Source organism: Stylophora pistillata, chromosome 4 (assembly GCF_964205215.1).
Source record: "Stylophora pistillata chromosome 4, jaStyPist1.2, whole genome shotgun sequence".
NCBI classification, from domain to species: domain Eukaryota; kingdom Metazoa; phylum Cnidaria; class Anthozoa; order Scleractinia; family Pocilloporidae; genus Stylophora; species Stylophora pistillata.
The window spans coordinates 27,026,761-27,047,274 of NC_142522.1; the positions used below are offsets into that span (position 1 = coordinate 27,026,761).

At 40.0% G+C, this 20,514-nt stretch overlaps 1 protein-coding gene and 1 pseudogene across 7 annotated transcripts; both read left to right on the plus strand.

Annotated features, from left to right (window-relative positions):
* The first annotated feature begins 33 nt into the window (after positions 1-33).
* On the plus strand, positions 34-20,025 carry LOC148733113 (uncharacterized). 7 transcript variants are annotated; one of them, XM_088756508.1, is made up of 6 exons: positions 34-147; positions 4,119-4,184; positions 8,598-8,727; positions 13,456-13,536; positions 13,976-14,056; positions 19,011-20,025. In XM_088756508.1, exons 4-6 carry the CDS (start codon positions 13,476-13,478, stop codon positions 19,559-19,561), a joined length of 693 nt encoding a protein of 230 aa, XP_088612634.1. In that variant the 5' UTR covers positions 34-147; positions 4,119-4,184; positions 8,598-8,727; positions 13,456-13,475; the 3' UTR covers positions 19,562-20,025. The 7 variants fall into 7 exon arrangements, with proteins under 7 accessions (XP_088612634.1, XP_088612635.1, XP_088612632.1 ...); XM_088756506.1 differs by lacking the exon at positions 34-147 and adding an exon at positions 1,012-1,168; XM_088756511.1 differs by lacking the exon at positions 34-147 and adding an exon at positions 1,012-1,168 and having other exon boundaries at positions 19,032-20,025.
* LOC148733114 (uncharacterized) lies at positions 8,736-11,723 on the plus strand (annotated as a pseudogene).
* Positions 20,026-20,514: the final 489 nt, after the last annotated feature.

A 20,514-nucleotide genomic window follows, 5' to 3' on the forward strand; every position in this document is an offset into this window, starting at 1 on the left:
GACGTCACTCCATAGCAACCAGCCTTTTCGAATATTTGAACTTCCGTTTACTTGTGGCTCGTGATGCCTTGCTAGCAAATACAGTTCGGATATAAATATGTGAATGTCATTGTCATTCTATTAGCTAGGCTGTACGCCGACTATAAGGTAAGCTTTGATATTGCTTGCGATGTAACTTTCCACTTTAATAAGCCGTAGCAAGGAGTTCCAGAGAAGACGTATCACTTGTTACCCTTGTTACCCTAGTTGGTTTATCATTGATAACCGTGTAGTCAAAGTGAGATAACAAATCCTGTAATTTTTGGCCAGAAGTGGAGGAAATTGAACCGTCGGTTAGACAAGTACAATCGCAGTTTAAGTCGCCGATGATAACTACATTCCGGTGTTTAATCCAGAGTTTCTCGAGTATGACCTGAAATCTATCAAATAATAGAGAATCTGTAGGTGGTCTATAAACAGTTCCCACGATGAAACCGGACGAGTTTACCAGAATCTTAAGCCATATAGCCTCAGTGTCCTTCGATTCCAAGGAGCTTAGCCTTGTTGAGCATATATGTTTGGCGATGTAGAAAAAACATCACCACCGATGGTGTTAGCATCTCTGTCCCTTCGGATAATCTTGTAGTTATCAATCTCGAGTTGTCGATTGTAAATTTTCCGATCCAAGTGAGTTACAGTAATCGCAAGAATTTCAAAACGGCATAGAAAATTAGAATATACAGCGCTCTGTTTCAATTTGAGTTTAAATTTCATTTTAGCAATAGACTGCACTTCCCGTCAGTTTAGCGGCAAAATAACTTGCGCAGGATGTTGGGAGAACACGAGAAAAGTTTGTAAATCACTCGTCATTCGGCTCGCGTTTATTTCTTGAGTGGAGGCTGTAAATCTCTCATTTTCCTCTTGTTTTTCTCCTGTTTCCATTTTTGTGCGCTGCATTATAACCCGTGCCAGACGGTAACACTTCTGGTTACCTCCACCCCCCCTTATGCGTGAAGCATTGTGGGATGTAAATCAGACGAACACTTGAAGTAGCGTCTTGCGGAAATTCAGGGACATATTGATTATCAGGGTATCCAAGTCAACTGTTTAGGCTTGCTGGAAAAATATAGTTCGGATATAACTCTGTGAACGTCATTGTGATTCCTTTAAACTGTACGCCGACTATAAGGTAAGCTTTAGGTGCATCATGAATTTGCTTGCGATGTAGCTTCCTACTTTACAAAGCTGTTCGTAACAAGGAGTTCCGTCCAAATTATGTAGCATTTCAGTTGAAAGTTAAAAACAGACACCGCATTTATTTACGTTTAGGACTGTAAACTGCATCTTAATATGAAGAAAAAATGCCTTGAATGCGGCAACTGACGTTTTCCTGGGTGCCTTATTTCAAGTTTAAGGTGTCATTTACGTGCATGAAAACTCTCGTCTTCGCGATCGGGTTAATAAGTCTTGTTTAGACCTCTTTTTGGTTGTGTAATCGTCTCTTACCAGCGATAGCAGCGTTCATTTAAACTCCATCTTCGTTTTAAACTTGGGTGAGATGCATAATCCATCGAATAAGCAAAATATCATCGAGGGAAAGTACGCTACTAATTTATTTTCATCGACTCTTATCTCAGTTGGGAGGAATGAACTGCTTGTAATTTAGCAAGAACTTGGTGCCCGGCCATGATTTCCAGCCTCAAGTACAACTGATTGTCGAAAGCGCAGTCTTACTTCTTTGTATATTTAAATTACCACCCAACTTGTCTTGGTGCCAGAGAAACTAGAATCGAATTCTGTGACTTAGGAGTGTATTCATTTCCACCAACGTTGAATGCATGCGATGGAACCTAACAAAATTAAACGCAGCGTTTTTTCCCTTGCTCATGCCGTACCGGGAAACAACTTTTAGTTTAGCCTTTTTGCCTATCAGGTCGTCCCCCAGAATAGTTTCTTATAATCACAATAATATTAGTCGATGCTAGCGACGTGACAGAAGCTCAAATACGCAATTCATGTTTAACACCGGATCACAGTAATTCTAATCAATGCAAGCGACACGACAGAAGCTCAAACGTTACCGCCTCCTTCACCTTCTTCGCTAACAAAATTCAAACAGTCCCGAGTAATCGTGGAAGATGGTGTATTTTCAGAGATGATAGCGATTGAGCTAGATGAGAAAGAAAGGATAGCTGGATAAATATCTATCGATTCTATTGTATTAAAAAGATTCCATCGAAATCTTTCAATTCCACTAAATGAATATTTTATGATCTTATTTCCATAAATGATTGTTAAAAGGAACATTTCGTTAAGGATACCTTACCCCACTATTCCATGTTGTTTTTGGAGATAGCTGTTCTTAAAGGTATTAGGAACTTTATTTCATAGTACTTCATAAAGTCTCTTGCAATTTATTCCTTTCATGTTAACTAGAGCAAATGTTTAGCGTCCTCAGTTCATTGAACTAAATACTTAATTTATGTCTCGCATTTGATCAATGCAAGAGACGCCACAGATGCTCAGTTCGAAATGTTACCATCTCCTTCACCTTTTTCCCTTACGAAATTTAGAATGTTCTAAGTAACCATGGAAGCTGGTGTATTTTCAGAGATGATAGCGACTGAGCCAGATGAGATAGAAATGATAGTTGGATAAATATCTATTGATATCATTGTCTTGCCAAACTTCTTTCAAAATCTTTCGAATACGCTGGATGAAAATTTTGCGATCTTTATACCTCTGTAAAAGAGAAGCATTCCTTCAAAAGTACTTTACCCCACTATTCTTTATTGTTCTCTGAGATTACTGTAAATAACGGTATTAGGAAACTTTATTTCATAGTATTTCATATAGTCTCGCGTGATGTTTGCCTTCCATGTTCACTATGGAGCAGATCTTTAGCGCCCTCGGTTTATGAAACTGAAAACATAATTAAGTTTCCTCTGCTGACCTTATGTTTTATGAAAAGAAATGCATTCTATCTGATTAACCCTTCTGTTATGAATACTTATTGCAGTAATCATGAGTTATATCTGATCAAAACACGAAATGTGCACAACTGTCTGCCTGGAGTTTTGAGTCAGATTTTAGAGCTCCCCGCGGCGCGCTAAAAGCAATTTTTTTCACTGAATTATTTGACTCGCACGACGGACGTCGCCGAAAAGAAGGGACTGTTCGCAGTCTAAAGAAATGAGAACTGAAGTGATCTCCAAATTGATGTCCTTCAGCCAAATTACAATACATGCATTGAGTTTAGCCCAAGGCGAAAAACAAGCTGAATTGCGAAGAAACTGGATTTTTATCCAGACAAAACAATTGTCGTTGTCAACCAATAACTAAATATTACGCACCGCTAACTTAAATGCTCTCGAAGAGTGTAGACATCTTTATTTTTTATTTTTTTATACAGGATAGCCCCTTCAGTGTAGTAAACACTGGTATCAACGGGGGTCCTGTTACTCACCCATCCCACCCCAGGGGAGGACATCCATCACACAGTAATCTCGTGCGTGGGAAATTAACGTCTCCTGCCTCTAGCCCTGCAGGAGAAGGGACCTCCATTTATTCGTCCCTATCCGAGAAGACTAGAATATCTAACCATTTCTTGATGTTATAGAAGGGTAGCATATTCTTCTCAATTATTTTTTAAGACCTTGAGTGTTGGTCCGGCCGGGGCTCGAACCCTCGACCTCCCGCAAAACAGTCCAGCGCTCTATCCATTGAGCTAACCGAGAGGCTTGAGTTGATTGAAAAAAAAAAACCTTTGTCTCGCGTTTTAAGAAGCCAAGACATCATTCACTGTCATCTTTAAACTACAAGTTTAAGCGCATGTTTCTCTGATTGCTTATCCCATATTCTTAAGTAATCTTTTAGTTCAAAATCATTATGCATGATGTTTGTTGGCAGTTGCTATGGAGACCCAAAGGAACTTTTTTATGCTAAAATTATGCTACCACTCTTTTCGAATTTTGCTATCTTGAAAATGATACCTGGCGTACATGCAGTAGTGTTTATCTGGTTCTTTCTGGAGCATCACTTTATTTTCATCGTCGTAAGTTAGCAAGAACTTGGTGCCATAATTTCCACCCGCTTCAACAATAACAATAACAATATTTGTTTATTTCCACCATTTGCAGATCTCTCTGAATTATTGGTAGGGTCAGACACTACACAAACAAACATACAGATATACGTGTATTTATGTAAGTATACGTGTAATTATATAAATATAAAGATATAGATATAGTATAGTAACAATTGAAGTACAACTGATTGTCGAAAGCTCAAAGTCTTAGTTCTTTGTATATTTAAATTACTACCCAACTTGTTTTCGTGCCAGAGAATCTAGAATCGGATTCTGTGACCCACAAACGTTAATGCATGCGATGGAACCTGACAACATTACTCCGCAGGTTTCTTTCCCTTGCTCTTGCCGTACCGGGAAACAACTTTTAGCGTTTTTGCATACCAGGTCTTTCACCTGAGTAGTTTCTTATGATCACAGTAATACTAGTCCACGTCATCATGAGTTATATCTGATTAAAACACGACCTGTTCACAACTGTTCGCCAGGAGTTTGGAGTCAAGTTTTTTTAATCACCCTTCCGTTGTAATCTTGCTACTCTTCGCGATGTTCTCAGTGCTACTTTTCGAGCGCCTTACTCATGGAGCTCCTGCGCCGCATCGGCGTCACTGCAAGAGTTCCCCGCCGCGCGCTGACAGAAATTTTTTTATTCACCGAGGGACTGCTCGTAGTCCATGGAAAGAAAGTTTTTCTTTCTACAGACTTCTTTCATGTTTTTCTTCTGCTAGAGCAACCAGGGGCGCAACAGAAATCGTTTTTCCCATGTTTGTGTGCTGTAACCCGAGCCAGATGAAAACACTTCTGGTTACCCCCAAATGCGTAAAGCATTCTGAGATGCTTAGAAAAGAATAGACTGAGAATTACAAGTTAGGCAGACACTTGAAGGAATACCTTGCTGAAACTTTCGGAACACATTGATTATCAGGGTACCTGAGTCAACTGTGTAGGCTTGCTAGCAAATACAGTTCGGATATAAATCTGTGAATGTCATTGTCATTCTATTAGCTAGGCTGTACCCCGACTATAAGGTAGGCTTTGATATTGCTTGCGATGTAACTTTCCACTTTAATAAGCCGTAACAAGGAGTTCCATCCAAACTGTGTAGTATTTCAATTGAAAGTGAAACAGACACCGTATTGATTTACATTTAGGACTGTAAACTACATGAAGAAAAACTGTTTTGAACGCGGCAGCTGACCTTTTCCTGGGTGCCTTGTTTCAATTTTAAGGTATCATTTCTGTGCATGATAGTCTCCCTCGCAGCCGTTTTTAGACTCGTCACGCAACACTCCTCCCTCTTGTAGAGAGGACCGTTGCGTGACGAGACTAAAAACGGCTGCGAGGGAGACTATGTGCAAGAAGACTCTCGTTTCTTCCATCAGCTTAGTAAGTCTTTTTTAGACCTCTTCTTGGTTGTGTAATCGTTTATTCCCGGCTATGGCAAAGTTTATTTAAACCGCCTTATTTTCAAACTTGGTTAAGATGCGTAATCCGTCGAAGGAAGAGAAAATTATCAAGCGAAAGTACGCTACCGATACCCATTTGGCGTCTCCTATCTTATTTGAGAGGGATGAACTGTTCGTAACTTAGCGAGAACTTGGTGCCATGATTTCCAGCCTCAAGTACAACTGACTGTCGAAAGCTCAAAGTCTTAGCTCTTTGTATATTTGAACTACGACCCAACTTGTCTCTGTACCAAAGAAACTAAAATCGGATTCTGTGACTTAGGAGTGTGTTAATTCCCACCAACGCAGGTTTCTTTCCCTTGCTCATGCCGTACAGGGAAACAGCTTTCAGCGCTTTTACATATCAGGTCTTTCACCTGACTAGTTTCTCATGATCACAGTAATACTAGTCGTCTCGAGCGACGCGACAGCAGCTCAATTCGAAACGTTGACGCTTCCTTCACGTTCCCTTACAAAAGTTAGACTTTCTTGAGTAATCGTGAAGGATGATGTATTTTCAACCATGATAACAACTGAGCCAGATGAGATACAAAGGATAGTTGGATAAATATCTATTGATATCATTGTACTGGAAAGATTCCATCGAGATATTTCAGTTCCATTGAATGAATATTTTTTAATGTAGAAAGCAACATTCCGTTAAGAATACCTTAACCCACTCAGTTCCATATTGTTTTTTTTTTGAGATAGCTGTTCTCAGAGGTATCAGGAAACTATTTCGTAGTATTTCATTAAGTCTCCTGCGTTGTTTTCCTTCCATGTTAACTGGAGCATTCTTCAACTCATTTAACTAAATACGTTATTTATGTATAACACCTGATCACAGTAATTTTAATCAATGCAAGCGAGGTGATAACCTGCTGACAGAGGCGTTTATTTGTTAACTTCCCCTACGGTCCAAGTAAAAATAAAGTCCTCTGCGCTCGGCCTATTAAATCTTCTTCGAGCTTGCGCCTGGGAATTATCCAAGTTTGTGGATAATCTGATTCGCAAAAACCGGTCAGAACCTGTGTTAAACACGTCTTTATGCGCACGCATCCTATTTAGCTATATAGCAAGACCAAGTGTGAGCCCACAATCACGGTTATGGCGTCTTTCAATGTTCTTCGGGAAAGTATTGTCAGTGTTTCGAAGAGGTTTTTACCTTCAAGCTACGACTTAACCTCATAGCAATTTAGAGCCGTCGAAAGTTTCATATCTGGTCGAGATACATTCGTTTCTTTACCTACTGGCAACGGTAAATCGTTGATTTATTAGCTACTTGTTCCTTTGGTGAACTACCTTCGCACCGAACATGGCTGTTGAAAGTTGGCCGAGTACTACTGGGAACTAATTTGTTTCTAAGCAACAGGCCGCGCATGCTCGAAGAAGATTTAACATACCGAGCGCAGAGGACTTTATTTTTGCGTGGACCGTCGGGGAAGTTAACAAATAAACGCCTCTGCCAGCAGGGTAGCGAGGTGACAGAAGCTCAATTCGAAACGTTGCCGCCTCCTTCACCTTATTCCCTCACAAAATTTAGACTGTCCCAAGTAACCGCGGAAGATGGTGTATTTTCAGACATGATACCCACTGAGCCAAAGGAGCTATAATGGATAGTTGGATAAATATCTATTGATTTCATGGTTTTGGCAAGATTCTTTCGAAATCTTTCGACTACAACGAATGACAATTTTACGATCTTTCCACCTCTGTAAAAGATCAACATTCCGTCAAAAGTACTTTACCACAATATTCTCTATTCTTCTTTGAGATTGCTGTTTCTATTTTGGGTTTGAGGTCGTTCATCCTGTACGTAAATGAGTAAGGTTGATACATACAAACCATTCATCAAATTATAGAAATCTTACACGTGAACGATAAGCATCAAAATGTAGGCTACAGATATGGTAAAATAATTTTATACACAGCATAGCTATCACTTTTCGAACCTCACAACAACTGTCCAAAAAAGAAGAGAGCACAGTATTGGCAGAATCTCCACTATCCTTCTCACACTACGTGGCACTAAGAGTAAATGGCTAATTTAAGATTGTTTTTAAATTGCAAATCAGAGTGGAGTAAGGCCAAAATTATAATATTTGCGATGGACTTGGTAAACATATGGGAATATATAGGAATATTGATGAGTAATTCAAAACTAAAATTATAATATGAAGTTAATCTGACAGCGGCAAATTAGCTGAATTGAAAATAACATAACTGTGTTTGGTGCGCAAGTTCGAGACAGTCCATTACCTGGGTGTCTCAGTTATTTCAAGTATGTGAATCGGTGACGACTCTCGCTTTTGCGATCGGGTTAATTAGCCGCCTCGATTAACTTGAGTTCTGTTCATACCTCTTCTTGGCTGTTTCGTTAGTGCTAAACTTGATTCACAGACTCAATCCATCGAATGAGCGAAATATTCTATCGAGCGAAAGTACTCTACTGATTTCAATTTTTCATCGTCTCTTTTCTCGGTTGAATAAAGGCTGATAGTTTCGAAAGAAACTGTTTGGGGCTGCGTCGGTGGGAGTAACGAAATAATTTGGATATATCAACAAAGTTGAAGTGGTAAATTGGCCACCGTAACGATTACAAAAGCTGACGTTTCGAGCGTTAGCCCTTCGTCGGAGCGAATAGAGGAATTGTGGGTTGTGTGTGCTTTTAAAGGCAGAGAATGGAGCTACGTTATTGGTGGGAACATGGCAACGTGGGAACATGCTACGTTTCGAGCGCCTCACTTATGGAGCTTCTGCGCCGCATCGGCTTCACTGCAAGAGTTCCCCGCGGCGCGCTAAGAGCCATTTTTTTCACTAAGGCACCACTCGTAGTCTATAGAAAGAAGGACAAAATTAATTATCTCTAAATTCATGTCCTTCAGCCAAATTACAATACAAACACTGAGTTAAACTCAGGGCGAAAAACAAGCTGAATTGAGAAGAAACTGGATTTTTATCTAAAGGAAATATTTGCTTGCAAATAGAATTTTTATGCTTCTTCTACCCGTTGTGTACTTTTTATTTCCTTTGGGGGCCTGGGACTTGGGGTGGCATTTATTTGGATTATACCCAATACCCTTTAGGATACTTGTGCTTGCCAAGTGACCAGGCTCCCATGTGAGCGTCATTCCGTTCCATCTTGATGGTGGTTGAAGACGTGGCTTTTCATCGTGGGTTTTCATCGTGGTTTTTCATCGTGGTTTTTCATTCGAGGTGAGTTTTATTAATTTTATCCCTTAAAACAGTTTCCTCTTTGACGATTTGTCTTTAGAAGTCCCGAGCTTTCTGTGGTTTGGTCTATTTCTTACAGTTTGCTTGCACATGTGCTTGGTCGAATTCACAGCTTTCTTCGTTTCGACTTTCTTTCTTTGGTTTTATGGCTAGCTCACCTCCCACAGTTCTTATTTTAGGCCATTCGTTTGTTCGAAGGCTGAGTTCAGACCTTCGATCCAATTTTGATGCCCGTGCTGCCGAGCATTTTAATCTTTTGGGCGACGCCGTGATTCACTTGCATGGCGTGGGCGGTCGTACTGTGAAGAAACTTCGCCTTTACGACCTTGGTGTTGTTTCTGCCCTAAAACCCGACGTCATCATTCTTGAAATAGGCACTAATGATCTTGGTGCTAACCGTCCCGAGGTCGTCGGTTCAGGGATCGATGATTTGGTTCAATTGCTGCTCCAATCGTACTCTGTACGAGTCATCGGTATTTGCGAGGTGATACCTCGTGTTCGAGCGCCGTTCTTCAACACGGCGGCAACGATCCTCAACCAATATCTCACCGATGTTCTAGAGCCTTGTCCCAACGTTTTTTAACCTACCAATCGATGCACGGATCCCAGCTAAGATTCGGAGCCGAATTATTCAAAATGAATTTGTTGATTTTGGCTCCCTTCTTGTTCATCCAGCTTTTGAGGACAAATTTCGCATCACACTCCAACCCTCCCAGGAAGGCTCTTCCCCATCGTTAGCTCTTGAGCCAGCAAACAAAGCTAAACGTATTACGTCAATAGATGTTTGGCTCCAAGCTTTTCATGTTTTTGTGGGTATTTTTACTGCACAGTATCCCCATGAGGCTCCCGGGCTCAGGAAGTATGGGGCTACTATTCAAGATCTGGCTGCTAGGGGGCATAATTGGCGTTATTATGATGAAAACTTCCGTTTTTTGCGCCAGTCTGAGGCCACCTCTCTTCCCTGGGGCTCTGTACATTGGGAATTGTGGTTGAAGTCTCAGACTAATGCCAGAAAATCCATTCCAGCAACCAGCCTTGCTAAGAACTTTGATATCCCTCGGGGTTATTGTTTCAAGTTTCATAAAGGGGGTTATTGCTCAGGATGCTCCTTTAAGCACTCATGTGCTAAATGTGATGGTCCACATCGGGCTATAAATTGTAATTTTCGTGCCTTTAGCAAAGGACACGCTTCCAAATTGTCCAAGCAACGCAGCCATAACACCCCTAGCAGCCGGATCACTCCCCAACCTACTTCCTCGGGAGCTTCCAACACCTGTCCACAGTGATCGTTTGCAATTTTTTCTTTCTGGGTATGTCCCTTCCGTAGTAGAGCTTTTATCCAATGGTTTTAATTATGGCTTTCCCTTGTACTATGAAGGACCGCGAGACTCTACATGTGCTAAAAACCTACTTTCTGCAATCCAATATCCTGAGGCAGTTGATGCCAAACTAGATAAAGAAATTGCCGCTCATCGCATTGCAGGCCCTTATTCCTCTCCACCTTTTCCCCATTTTCGTATATCTCCACTGGGTTTGGTTCCTAAAATGACAGAGGGTGAATTCCGTATGATTCACCACCTTTCTTTCCCTCAAGGTTCATCATTGAATGATGGCATTTCTTCAGAATTTACTAGCGTATCCTATGCTACGGTGGAAGATGCCATTCATATCATTAGAACTGTTGGCCACGGCTGTTTTATGGCCAAAACAGATATTAAGAATGCTTTTCGAATCATTCCTATTCAACCCCAAGATTACAACCTTTTGGGGATTTATTGGCGAGGATTTTATTATTATGACCGCTGTATGCCGATGGGGTGTTCAAGCTCTTGCAAAACATTTGAAATTTTTTCTTCTGCCATAGAATGGATTGCCCAAAAGAAATTGCATATCGATCACATTTTGCACCTGCTGGATGATTTTCTCATTGTCTCCCCCTCTCCTGATTTGTGTAAACAACAACTTGATTTATTCTTAATGCTCTGCCAATATCTGGGCATCCCTATGGCGCCGGAAAAAACAATTGGCCCTTCATCAACAATTTCATTCGCAGGTATTGAATTAGACTCGGTCCTTATGGAGGCTCGGCTGCCTCCTGATAAGCTAGTAAAATGTCAGGACCTAATTTCCGGTTTTCTCAGGCGTCGCAAGGTTACCTTACAAGAGATACAGTCGTTGACAGGTTTATTGAACTTTGCCTGTACAGTAGTTGTTCCTGGTCGTGCATTTCTGCGTCGTCTTATTGATTTGACAATCGGTCTTCGGCGTCCTCATTTCCTTATCAGGTTGACTCAGGAAGTTAAAGCAGATCTTAAAGTCTGGCAGCAATTTCTGTCGGGTTTTAATGGTCGCTCCTTTTTTCTCTCAGTTGATTGGGCTAATTCACACCATCTCAAATTGTATACCGATGCATCCGGTGCCATAGGCTTTGGGGCAGTTTTTGGCGGGCATTGGTGCTATGGGGAATGGCCCGCGAGCTGGCGTCATTGCAACATAGCATTTCTTGAATTTTATCCCATTGTCCTAAGTCTCCACCTCTGGGGACATACTATGAAGAATCAGCGTATTTTGTTTTTTACCGACAATGAAGCATTGGTCCATGTTATTAACAAACAGACTTGTCGTGATAAGGACTTACTGTTCTTTGTGCGTAAGCTGGTCCTAGTTTGTCTTAATTACAATATGTTTTAAAGCTAAGCATGTCCCAGGCTTACAGAATAAGCTGGCTGATTCTCTTTCTCGGTTACAGTTGCAGATTTTCAAACAACTGGCACCAGCTTACATGCACAAAGCTCCCACGGTCATACCTCCTCATCTGCAGCCACTGAGTTGGCTTCAATAGCTTCCTTTTTACTTCGCTCCAGTCTTCAGCCCTCATCCATACCAACTTATCAGCGTGCTTGGAAGCTTTTCCACCAATTTTTTGTTTCTACCTTTCATTACCCTTTTCAAGCATTGCCTATTTCACCTTCCATTTTGGCCTTATTTATTGCTTATTTGTTTCGTTCACAGTATGCTCCATCCACTGTGATGACCTATGTGTCATGTTTGAGTTACTGCCATAAGCTAAAGGGCTTTTCAGATCCCTCTAAAGTTTTTTATGTTGCTCAGATGCTTAAAGGTTTTCACAAAGTTGGCTTTCGCCTTGACAGTCGTCTTCCCATTACATTGCCCATTTTAGCTAAATTAATTTCTGTGGCACCTTCTTTGGTTGGTTCTCCTTATCAAATTTGTCAATTTCAGGCAATGTGTTCACTAGCATTCTTTGCCTTTTTACGAATTGGTGAAATGACTTCAACTAGTGGGTGGAGTGATACTTCTCCCTTACAAATTTCGCATGTTAGTAAGCTGCTCAGCTCTTCAAGGGATTTGAATGCTTTCAAGATTACTTTCGATAATTTTAAACATAGTTACAATGCTCCCCCTTTTTCCATTTTGGTGTCTCGTCAGCCACAATCCTGCCCTGTGGAGCTTTTGGCCAAGTATTTAGCAATGCGAGGGACCCGACCGGGTGCTCTCTTCATTACAGTGGATGGGGCTCCAGTTTCTCGGTCTCATTTTTCCAATCAGTTGTCATCTGCCGTACAGTTTTGTGGTTTGTCCCCCTCAGTCTACAAGGGACATAGTTTTCGAATTGGCGCTGCTTCTCATGCTGCAGATAAGGGGTTATCCGATGCTCAAATCCGCCTCTTAGGGCGATGGAAATCTAATGCATTTCTTAAGTATATTAGAACACCTAATCTTTGCTCTTAAAGCTGTTATTTTCTCACCATCCAGCGGGTGCAATTGCCTCAGTTTACTATTTTGTTCCACCTGCAGTATTAGGTAGTAGGGGTGGTTCTTACTTTTGGTGTAGCCCAAAATATTCTTTCTTCTTACTTGAGTAAGGCAGGTTCATGTAAATTGTCCATTAACACAGGACTATCCATTGTTGATATGGGGCATTAGCTAGCATGGGCAGCTCTTGCCTTGGGTTGGCATTGTGTCAAATGCATCGAAGAAGTTAAGTGAGGCGTTTAAGCCTTCTTTCACATATTTTGTTTAGTATCCTACTGTTGATCTGGGGCATTAGCTAGCATGGGCGGCTCTTGCCTGGGGTCGGCATTGTCTCAAATACACCGAGGACGTTAAGTGAGGCGTTTGAGCCTTATTCCACATATAGTTTAGTATCCCACTGTTGATCTGGGGCATTAGCTAGCATGGGCGGCTCTTGCCTTAGGTCTTAGTCTCATTATACTTGTCTTTTCTTATCCTAATGTTGATCCAGGGCAGTAGCTCGCATGGGTGGCCCTTGCTTGGGGTGGGCACTTACTCGCTTACCTTCAGATAGTCTATTCAACAGCATAATGGTTGACTATTGTGATTCCGAGCATTAGCTTTCATGGGCGGCTCTTGCTTCTGTGCTGCGCTTGCCTGGGGTGGGGCGGCATGTGTGCGGTCACATGCTTTGGCGTTTTCAGTGCCCTCACCTTTACTGGGCCAAACTTTGTATCAAGGATTTGATTGAACAGTAATTTTAAATAAATGTGGCTATGGGATTTTGCCCATAGCCATTTACTCCAATTGTTGATTGGTTATAATTTTTCCCAGTAAACATAGCTCAGGCAAGGTAGCATATTTGGGTTGTTCATATAATTTATAAGGGAGAAAAGGCATAAAATTAGTTTTATTATAGTTGTCAACCAATTACTGATTATTACGCACCACTAGGTTAAGTGTTCTCGAAGACAATGACGAGCGGCATTCAATCCGAAAGGGAACTGACTGAAGGCGCATCTAAGGAAAGTGAAGGTAACTCAAAATCAATTTCCTTCTGAATTTTGTTAGTTTGTTAGTTTTAGAAATTTAAAATTAAAAAAAAAATAGAATTGCTGTTAATGTTTACGTAATCTTTGCAATGAAGAAAGAATTGCTCAATAATTAAGTTTTGAAAAATGTGCACGACTACCCATCTGGACACAAAATAATGCTGATTTATCATCAGGTTAATATGATAAAAAGAAACAATTTACGACTGAAAAAGCTATTCAACCCGCAGAATAAATGCTTGTTTAATGCATGAAACAAATAGATTGTATGTTGTCGTGTGTCTGTTGAGTAATACATATACAAACTTATTCACATATAGTTTAAACCGGTAGAAATATTTCAGTCCTTCTGCAAGAATGCTTGAAAATCAAACTGCGTGAACAATATCATGCATTACATGAGAAATCTGGTAATATTTCAGAGGCAGAGAAACTGGTTGGCCAACAGGACGTTCAACCGGCCGAAAGTGAACTGACTAAAGGCGCATCTAAGAAGAGTGAAGGTAACTCAAAATCAATGTGCATATGTATTTCGTTAGTTTGTACGTTTCAAAATTCATAATTTAAAAAAAATGGAATTCCTGTTAATTTTTACGTAATCTTTGCAACAAAAATGAATTGCGCAGTAGTAAAGTCTTGAAAATGGTAACGGCTGCCCATCTGATACAAAATGATGCCAATATATTATCAGAGAATCATGATGACTGAAAAACGATTCAAGTCTTACAATAAATAGTAATTGGCCTTTTTTTGTGCTGAAGGAATCTAAGCCAGAATAATGACACCGGCCACTGATACTGTTTGGCTTTGCAAATTACATGTACTTTGTTGAGACACTTTCGCAATCTAATTTGTTTATTGCTTCAAATCTAATCATAAGTGGAGAAAATGAGGAATTCGAAAACTTAGGACGTTTGGCTGTTGACTTAGCTTACTTAAATAACGGTATACGATCTACAGCAATATCTAAAGTTTTACTGTTTTCTAAACATCAGACATATTTGACTGCTTAAATTCTGAAGATAACTGAATATAATCGAAAAGCTTTGAAATGAGATTGTTATTTCATTTATTTTATCTCTTTCGAAATGCGCAATGAAGTCCTTTTGGAGCTCTTAACGTCAAGCTCGTAGATTAGCTATGCAAAGACTCACGTACGATTCTGTTTTTGTTATGTTCCATTACAAAGAAAGTGTAGTAAAATAATTTTTGGCAGCGAACAAATAAATTAGATGAAACTGAACTAGATGGAATCAATTGGATTTAGGTGGCCCTCAGGTTGATCTCGGTTGGCCGTTCGCAGAAAGTAAACCTGATCAAACACTTGATACACATCCCCCAACGATTTGTCTAGGAGTTTGACTAATGGTTGTCAGCCATAGGTCGAGGGTTCAATTCGTTTATAAGGGAACAATTCGCGGTTGATTATTGGTTATTGTTTTTAATAACTATATAATTGTTTTTGATTTGATGTTTAGAATGCTACTAATTTGATTGATTATAGGGAATAGGTAATCACCTAGAAAAAATTCTGCGCTAAACATTAAAAAATAGCATGAAAAGCTAACCTCCATGAAATCTCGCACAACCTTATATTTGATTAAGCTAGTTTTATGTTGATTCACCATAATATATAGTAAAAGATTTTCTACGTTGAAAAGCGATCAAACTTTGTTACAACAACAAACATATGAAACATATGTGTGAACTGCGGTTATGAGACGTATATGAGAACGATCCTTCGCAGTAAAGCACTATTTGAGCAATAGTGAAAATCAGACCTGAAAAGAATTTCAGGCCTGTACGGGATTCGAACCACTGACCTCTGCGATACTAGTGCAGCGCTCTACCAATTGAGCTAACAAGCCAACTGGGAGCAGGCCATCAAATTAATTCGATATAAACCCGTAGATGATAAATCAAACAACAACAAACATATGAAACATATGTGTGAACTGCGGTTATGAGACGTATATGAGAACGATCCTTCGCAGTAAAGCACTATTTGAGCAATAGTGAAAATCAGACCTGAAAAGAATTTCAGGCCTGTACGGGATTCGAACCACTGACCTCGAAACCTGTTTGATTTATCATCTACGGGTTTATATCGAATTAATTTGATGGCCTGCTCCCAGTTGGCTTGTTAGCTCAATTGGTAGAGCGCTGCACTAGTATCGCAGAGGTCAGTGGTTCGAATCCCGTACAGGCCTGAAATTCTTTTCAGGTCTGATTTTCACTATTGCTCAAACTTTGTTACAGCGGAAAATCAGGTCTAACTTTGATGTCTTTGATAACTTTGAAACTTTGATGTCTAAAAGGGATAACGAGTTGTCAGAAATTTCCCAGGTATATTTCAGAGCCGGGTGAAAAGAATTGACTGCGGTTATGAATTGAATCAGCTCCTCTCCGGTAGAGGAGGTGGCACCGATACAGTCGTCGATGTAGCGACCGTAGAGTTCAGGTTTGGAGCCGTTGTATTGGCTGAAAGACTGGTGTTCGACAAAACCTACAAAAAGATTTGCATAGCTAGGTCCCATCTTGGTGCCCATGGCTACACCATTGGTTTGTTTGAAAAAGTTGTCCCCGAATGAAAAACAATTGAGTGTGAGCACTAATTCGGCTAAGCGTAATAGTGTTTAAGATTTAGGTTCCTTAACAGTACGTTGATCAAAAAAATGTTTAAGGGCCAGAAGACCTTCGCTATTAGGAATGACAGTGTAAAGAGACGTAATATCCATGGTGAAAAGAAGTTTGTTTTGGCCAAGGAAATTAAAGTCGCGAAAAATTTGAAGAGCGTGTTGGCTGTCTTTAATATATGATACTAAAGTTTTGACGATGGGAGCCATAATTTTGTCTTGATAGTTGGAGATAAGTTCGGTAGGGCAACTGTAAGCCGAGACAATGGGCCGACCCGGGTTGTTAGGTTTGTGAATTTTAGGTAAAAAGTAAATACAAGAAGTTCTAGGAGTGGTTATGATGAGATTTTTTGCTGTGGCCGGCAATTCTTGTTTAGTTATGAGTTGATTGATCGTATTCTTGACGGTGTTTTGATTGCTGGCAGTGAGGTCTTTGTCGACCTTTTGATAAAAAGAGGAGTCAGAAAGTTGCCGCAAAGCTTCTTTTTGGTAGAGGTCGGTGCGCCAAACAACGACTGAGCCGCCCTTATCGGCCGTTTTGATAACTATGTCTTTGCGTTTTCTAAGGCTTTTTAGAGCTGACCACACTTCAGAAGAGAGATTGGAAAATTTGGTAATACGATTGAAATTAAGTTTGTTGATATCGTGGCGACATTTTTGGATATTTTTGTTTATGTCTACGTAATCTTTGAGATCATGAAAGTATGGCCAATTAATTGAGTCTTGAAATCGTGAACGACTACCCATGAATTTGAATTGATGTAATTCATTATCAGGCTGATATTATAAACAAAAACAGTTGACGACTGAGAAACAAAATGATTTCAGTCGTAGAATAAATGCTAAATGACCTTTCCTTTTGTAATGAACAGGATTCATACGTGAGCAATGATACCAGTGATATTGTTTTCCAGTGCAATAAAACATGTACAGTCGGACTTGTATTACATGTAAGTGGCACCAAGAAATCATAAATTCTCTTCACAGCACCATATTAAGCGGTCACCCTGTATTAAGCGGTTGGTTTTCAAAGTCACCTGGATTTGTTTCCCCTGAATCACTGTAATTTTCTCTCATATTAGGCATTCGTGGTCATCCCTTTACTAAGTCGCAACGGCTTGTTATCATTGTCTTCCACCCGTGTGTTCAATGGTCGATAAAAGCGGAACCATTCAAAGAAAAAATTATCTTTTAAGAAATTTTTATCTATGTTTCTCTCCGGAAATGAAAGTAAGTTGTATTTTGAGCAAGTTTCTGTACATTAATTGGTTAATTAAGGCACAAAGAGGCATCGTACAATAGCCCTATTCTGTGGAACCTATAAAGTGCAATTCTCCTTGAGTGACCGTTGAAAAACCTCCAAGCTGATGATTAATAAAACTACTGTTGACTTTAATTCTTATTTTTGACAGCATAGCAAACAAGGGTAAGAGAAATTGAAAAGTGGCTGATTGACAACTGCGTGTTGCTCTTCAAAGATAATGGATTTCCTAACAATGACCGCGTGGTGTGATCATCTGGGCAAAAGTAGTCCTGAGAAAACTTTGAAAAAGACTTCCGCTAGGGCTCACTATCATTGACAGCGGTCTCTCTCTGGACTACTCTCACCTGGACGATCTGACTACATGATCATATATTACTCCCTGGTTCAAACCACAAAATGAAGCTAGCAGTAAAGATCGGTTAGTCTCGTAACAACTTGCCTACTTGACTGCTGAAATACTGAATATTTGGTTGGAGAAAGTACTTTTCATTTAAATCCTTCTCTTTCGAAATATGCAACGAAGTACTTTGGGAGCTTTTCGGCAGCTAAGGTCAAGCTTGTAGATTAGTTATGCAAAGGCTCTAACGTAGGATGTTTTTCGTTTGTTTTGTTCCATTACAGAGGTAAAGTAACAAAAGAATATTTTTGCAGTCAATAAATAAATTGAATCAAACTGAACTTTATGGCATCAATTTAATTTAGGTGAGCCTCGAGTTGATCTCGGTCGGCCGTTCGTAAAAAGTAAACCTAATAATACATTCGATACATATCCGCCAACGATTTGTCTAGGAGTTTTACTGGCCAGTTGTCGGCCATGGGTCGAAGGGTTAAGTAGCGCGTTGACGTGGGAACAACTCGCGGTTGATCAAAAGTTAATGTTTTCATTTGCTAATTTGTTTTTTTAGTTGATGCAGAAAACGCTCCTGCTTTGATTGATTTTAGGGAAAAGATAATCACCAAGGAAAAATTCTGCGCCAAACATTAAAGAATAGCATAAAAGTGAGCCTCGATGAAATCTCGCACAATCTTATATTTAATAGAGCAAGTACTATGATGAATCATCGCAATTCATTTAAAAGAACTTCGACGTTGAAAAGCGATCAAACTTTGTCACAGCCTAACATCAGGTCACAAACGTCCTTTCGCAGAAACATGCGAGTGGGAGAAGAGGCTGGGATATTCGCTGCTATTCGCGAACTCATCGTAGAGAATTGTTTATGGTGGTATAAAAATACACTGAGAAACAACTCCAGTTTCTTCATTTACTGCAGTACTCAAAATTTCAAACTTACAGGTTTCTTCATGAACTATATTTGTGCTAGTAAATTATTATGTTCAGATACCACATACTAAAGTCACTTCGCCACAATTTTCTCCTTACTCTTTCTTGGGTTGCCAACTGAGTAGAAAAAAAAAAGGAAAATTTTACAAATCTGACCCAGACAGTTTGTTTTAAGCTTTAACTTTCATGACTAAAATGTCCGCAAACGTAATGCTAGCGAAAAGCGACTAAAACTAGCCTGATTAGATAAAAGACACGTTGACCTAGCTACATAGCCTTGTGTTTATTTTTACTAGAAGCGCAACAACAACAACAGCAACAGTATCATGACATCATAGAAAAAACCAAACAGTTTGAAGCTGATCACAAGGAATGTATGAGGGTGTTGCCATACGAAGATAAAAGCGGTCAGGTGTACGTTCAACTGTACGTGTTCCGTTGCAATAACGGCAGATCAGAAGAGTTGAAAAAATCTGCTCGAAAGGACTTTGGAAAGATGGGTGTGGGGCTAGAGTGGACAGATTTGGGCAAAGAAATATCTGATGGGCCAAACATTACCCCTGGAGTGTCAAGAAGATTGGAGAAATTCGAGGTTGATGAAATTAGTAAGATCATTGACACTTCTCTACTCATTTTCAACAAGCATCGTAACATCACTTTAGTGTACCCTTCTCTCAAAGTAACGAATTCGAAGCCGACAAACGAGCCTTGCATCATGGTTAATGTTATCGGCAAAGGTCGCATCCCAATCGGCGAAACCGACATTCCAGCATTTATTGGAGGTTTCCCGGTAGACATCGTGGAGGGATTTTGGATTGAATCGTAGGCCTCATCCAGGCCAATTGAGCAACAAGAACAGGGGGATTACCTTCGTTTGGGAGCGAGCATTGGCATCAAAGGGGTCGCTGCTGCTGGGACTTTAGGTGCGATTTTGAAAGATGATGATGGTAACGATTATTTGCTTTCTAGTCATCATGTGATCGGAGAAGGAGACACAAAATGAAGTAGGAAAGATCGGCTTGTCTCGAAACAAGTAGCATATTTGACTGCTTAAATTCTGAAGATAACTGAATATAATCGAAAAGCTTTGAAATGAGATTGTTATTTCATTTATTTTATCTCTTTCGAAATGCGCAATGAAGTCCTTTTGGAGCTCTTAACGTCAAGCTCGTAGATTAGCTATGCAAAGACTCACGTACGATTCTGTTTTTGTTATGTTCCATTACAAAGAAAGTGTAGTAAAATAATTTTTGGCAGCGAATAAATAAATTAGATGAATTGTTCCACGAGTTTACTAGGCTGAAGACTTTGTCTTTGACCGTGAGTGCCAGTCAACATTCCTCTGAACGAAAATTGGAAGAACTTTTCAATCGTGAATCAAGGGTTGTGGCAGACTTCTTAGATAGTTTTAGGGGCCTCATTCGTAGAGGAAACAGTCTTTACCAAACAGAAGTGTGCATCGATGTTGCTATAGCGAAGTTGAAAGATAGATAATCAAGAGCCCTTAGATCAAATCGCTTTGTCGAAATTATTGGCACTTCAGATTACCCAAGAGGCAGTTTCCTTCGTTCGTGTGAAGTCCAAGGTTTGGAGAGAAAATGGTGTATGTCCGGCAGCGTCACTGGATACAATTTCATAAAACAGAAATGTATCCCAGCGCGTTTGAGTCTCGGTTCCACCAGGATGCATGTAGAGTTTCATGACCTTGACACGGGAGTAATCTGTGAATTCTATGAATTCGTTTCTGGGGAAAGCTGCTTCATGATTGAAAACAAAGAA